The following is a 3,770-nucleotide window of genomic DNA, read 5'->3' as shown; positions in this document are numbered from 1 at the left end:
GAAGGAGCGGCGGAGTCAAGGCTGCTTCTCCCCTTCCTCCTGCCCTGGTGTCTCCCACAGCCCCCAAGTCCAAGCGGCAGCGCCTGGAAGCTGTTAAGAAGCTCAACTTTGGGGTGGATGATGAGTTGGCTCCGGATGTCCCCTGGGATGCTGGCCCAGAGGAACCCGCTCCTCAGGCTGTCAGGTTGGCCACCTTGAACCCTGCTTTTGGCAGGGGTGAGGAACCCCAACACAAAGGGGGGGTTCAAGGGTCCTTTCCCTTGCCCCTGCTAAAGGAAAAGGGTGTTTTCCAGCTCGGATCACCTGGAGATCAGTGGCATGGCCCCGCTGCAGAACACGCCGCCCTCCGAGAAGAAGCGGGTCCTCAAGCGGCCACCCGTCCTGGAGGACTACATCAACGTGACATCCACCGAGGGTACCAGGGTCTTCATGGTCCTGAGGGATGATTCCTTCAGGACAGGGGTGGAGGTGAGGAGGGATCTGAAGGCCGGGCTTGCTTCTTGTCACCTCCATCCAGTTCAGGAGGGGATCTTTGATGAAGGGTGAAGTGTTTGTGCTGAGCATTGGTATGAACATCAGTGTGTGTCCTCTGGTCCTCACAGCTCCCCGATTCCATGGGCTGGAATACACGCAGGCCGCTGCACTTGCTGGGGGTGCCTTTCTCCTACCTGAAGGAACAAGTGAATGAAGAGGTATCCCATCTTATACCCACCTTCCTGCCTTCCCATGGATAGCAACAGCGCCGGCTCCCGAGTCCCTGCTCCCCCCAGCCATGGCTTAGTGGGGTGTCTCTGACTCCTTTCTCCCCCTCTTTGTGCCCAAGCGTCGAAGGCATGTTCTGGAGGCATCACAGCAGCTCACGGAGATAATAAACAGGTGAGATGCCGGGATGAAATCCCACTCCTATCCCTGCTGCGCTGTTGGATGCTCCAGTGGTGTCCAGGTTTGGGGGGCCTGTGAGCAGAGGAGCCTCTTTGCCCTCAACACCCCCAGCTTGGGAAGTCAGAATGGAATTCCCAGCCTTGCCCTGACTCCCTGGCTGGTCTGGGACAAGTTAATGCTTCCTTGCAGTTGCCTTGAGAGTGAGACCGGCACCGAGAGCCCGGAGCCTGCTGTGGAAGCGGAGCCAGCAGATGAGGAGGACTTGGCGCTGCATTGCCTCTGGGTGGACAAGTTCACTCCTCGGCGCTACATGGAGTTGCTCAGTGATGATGTGAGGTGCTAGAAGTGGGGCCTGGGGCCCGGGGGGGTTACAACCTCCATAACTCTTTCTTAATGGCTTGATTTTTGGGGGGAATATTAGGTGTTTTTCAGGGAGTTGGAGATTATGGAAGAGGCTGAGAAGTGCTGGGTTGAACTGAGACAGGCGAGGGACAGCAGGGATGGGGCTGATGTGACTTGTCCTTGGTTGTCCTTCAGGATGGTGGATGTTGTGGCTGCCCCATCCCTGGCAGTGTTCAAGGCCAGGCTGGACACAGGGGCTTGGAGCAACCTGCTCTAGTGGAAGGTGTCCCTGCCCGTGGCAGGGGTTGGAGCTGGAGGAGCTTTAAGGTCCCTTCCAACCCAAACCAGTCTGGGATTCTATGATTCTGTGGTGGCCAAGGCAGGAAGGGAAGCTGCATTCCCATCTTGTCCCAGGGAGGTGCCAGGTGGAAACCTCAGGAGCTTCTCCCGTGGTGGGGGTTGATGTTCTGTGATGTTCCATGTGCTCGAGGTCCGCCTGGGCAGAGACGCTCTGGGCTTGGCTCCTTCCTCTGCAGGCCCCATGGTTTTTAAGCCATGAAGGAGCAGCTTTCCTCTGTCCTAGTGCAGATCCTTCCGAGGTTTGATGGGCTTTGCTCCTTGCTTTCCCAACACGCAGTACACAAACCGCTGCCTTCTGAAGTGGCTCAAGCTGTGGGACATGGTGGTGTTCGGGAAGGAGAAGGCTGTGAAGAAGGCCAAGGCCGGCACCGAAGCTCATCCTCCATTCAACCAACCCAAGGAACAGCAGAATAAGTGGAAAACCAAGGTCCAGCTCACAGAGGAGATTCTGGAGGCTGAGCTGGACCAGCACAAGAGACCCAAATATAAGGTGAGCAGGTTGGGATGCCGCTGCCATGGGTCTCCTTTCCTGTCCCCCTCATCCTGCCACCCAGGTGAGGAGCAGGGTCTTCCCTTTCTCTTCTATTCCAGTACAGATCTAGGAGAAATTTGATTTCTTGTGTCTTCTTAGTGAATGTGGCTTTTTCTCATTTCTTCTTCTCTTTTGCCATGACTAATGGGATAACAAAGGGAAGGGAACAGACTTTCTCGAGCCAAATTAAATGGGTCAGCTGAGGAAGATGTACCCTTTTTGGCAGAGGTTGGTTTTGACTTTATTTTTTAGGGGCAGATTTGATGTGCCTTTGAGCTTGAGTTTCTGCATCCAGAAAGGAGCAATGATGCTCGAATGCAGAGGGAACGTACCCAGGCCAAGTTACCAGCTTCAACCTATCCAGTGAGGGGATATAAAGAGGGGGAAACAAACACAGATACCAACAGCATTGCTTCTCAGGAGTGTGATTCTGGGAGAGATTTTGTTCAGCCTTTTGTCTTTTGTCCTGCAAACTTAAACATCTGCATGAGAGATGCTGCCAGGGTGACTCTGTCACCTCTAAGTTGTTGTTACAGTCTCATTCCTCCAGTAACTTCTCCCTGCGTGTCTACAAACCAGTGCAGCAGCTCCCAAACCCAGTTTGGAGGCTGCAGAGCCTTGTCCTCTTGCATGGCAGCCGTGTTGGAGCCAGAGGAAGCCCTGCCTCGCTGCCTGCTGGGCTGACATTGCCTCTTTGCCCCAGGTAGCCCTGCTCTGTGGCCCCCCAGGCTTGGGGAAGACCACGCTGGCACATGTCATCGCGAAGCATGCGGGGTACAACGTCGTTGAGATGAATGCCAGGTGAGTCTGTGCTGGAGCTGGTGGAGGTGATGCCGTGCTGGGGGTGATGCCGTGCTGGGGGTGATGCTGTGCTGGGGGTGCTGTGCTGGAGCTGGTGGAGGTGATGCCGTGTGCGGGGGTGATGCGGTGCTGGGGTGATGCTGTGCTGGGGGTGATGCTGTGCTGGAGGTGATGCTGTGCTGGAGGTGATGCTATGCTGGGGGCGATGCTATGCTGGAGGTGATGGAGGGCTGGAGGTGATGCCATGTCAGAGGTGATTCCATGCTGGAGGTGATGCTGTGCTGGAGGTGGTGCTGTGCTGGGGGCGCGATGTGTTTCCTTGCTGGAGGCCATGCTATGCTGGGGGCAATGCTATTGCTGGGGTGATGCTGTGCTGGGGGTGATGCTGTGCTGGGGGTGATGCTGTGCTGGGGGTGATGCTGTGCTGGGGGTGATGCTATGCTGGAGCTGATGCAGGGCTGGAGGTGATGCCATGCCAGAGGTGATTCCATGCTGGAGGTGATTCCATGCTGGTGGTGATGCCATCCACAGCAGCCTGGCACTGCCTTGTCTTGCAGTGACGACCGCAGCCCTGAGGTGTTCAAAACCCGCATCGAAGCTGCCACCCAGATGAAGTCTGTGCTCGGCACCAAGGAGAAGCCAAACTGCCTGATCATCGATGAGATAGATGGTGCGCCTGCGGTAAGGAGCTGGTCACCTTCTGCATTAACCGCTTACTTAATAGCTCATCCCCTGTTGTGCTTTAAGAGCTGTTTCTTGCCTCTGACCAGCAAGAACTGATCCCTTCTCTCCTTGTTTTTTTACTTCCAAAGGCATCTATCAACGTGCTGCTGAACATCATCCACCGTAAGGA

At 55.7% G+C, this 3,770-nt stretch overlaps 1 protein-coding gene across 1 annotated transcript in view; it reads left to right on the top strand.

Moving 5' to 3' along the window:
* Nucleotides 1-60: 60 nt before the first annotated feature.
* Nucleotides 61-3,770, top strand: part of CHTF18 (CTF18, chromosome transmission fidelity factor 18 homolog (S. cerevisiae)) — a gene marked incomplete at both ends in the record, with an annotated part of 10,575 nt that continues 6,865 nt past the window's right edge. Inside the window, 9 exons of the mRNA XM_010018699.1 lie at nt 61-184; nt 276-468; nt 603-692; nt 824-876; nt 1,072-1,213; nt 1,862-2,074; nt 2,820-2,917; nt 3,475-3,598; nt 3,730-3,770. The exon at nt 3,730-3,770 is cut by the window's right edge and continues 145 nt beyond it. Of these exons, the coding sequence (XP_010017001.1) occupies nt 61-184; nt 276-468; nt 603-692; nt 824-876; nt 1,072-1,213; nt 1,862-2,074; nt 2,820-2,917; nt 3,475-3,598; nt 3,730-3,770 (1,078 nt within the window). The remainder of the gene's footprint in view (nt 185-275; nt 469-602; nt 693-823; nt 877-1,071; nt 1,214-1,861; nt 2,075-2,819; nt 2,918-3,474; nt 3,599-3,729) is intronic.

This window comes from Nestor notabilis, unplaced genomic scaffold (genome assembly GCF_000696875.1).
Source record: "Nestor notabilis isolate BGI_N333 unplaced genomic scaffold, ASM69687v1 scaffold20997, whole genome shotgun sequence".
Taxonomy (NCBI): domain Eukaryota; kingdom Metazoa; phylum Chordata; class Aves; order Psittaciformes; family Psittacidae; genus Nestor; species Nestor notabilis.
Note: the sequence above shows the minus strand (reverse complement) of the source record. Positions and strands in the feature narration are given on the sequence as shown.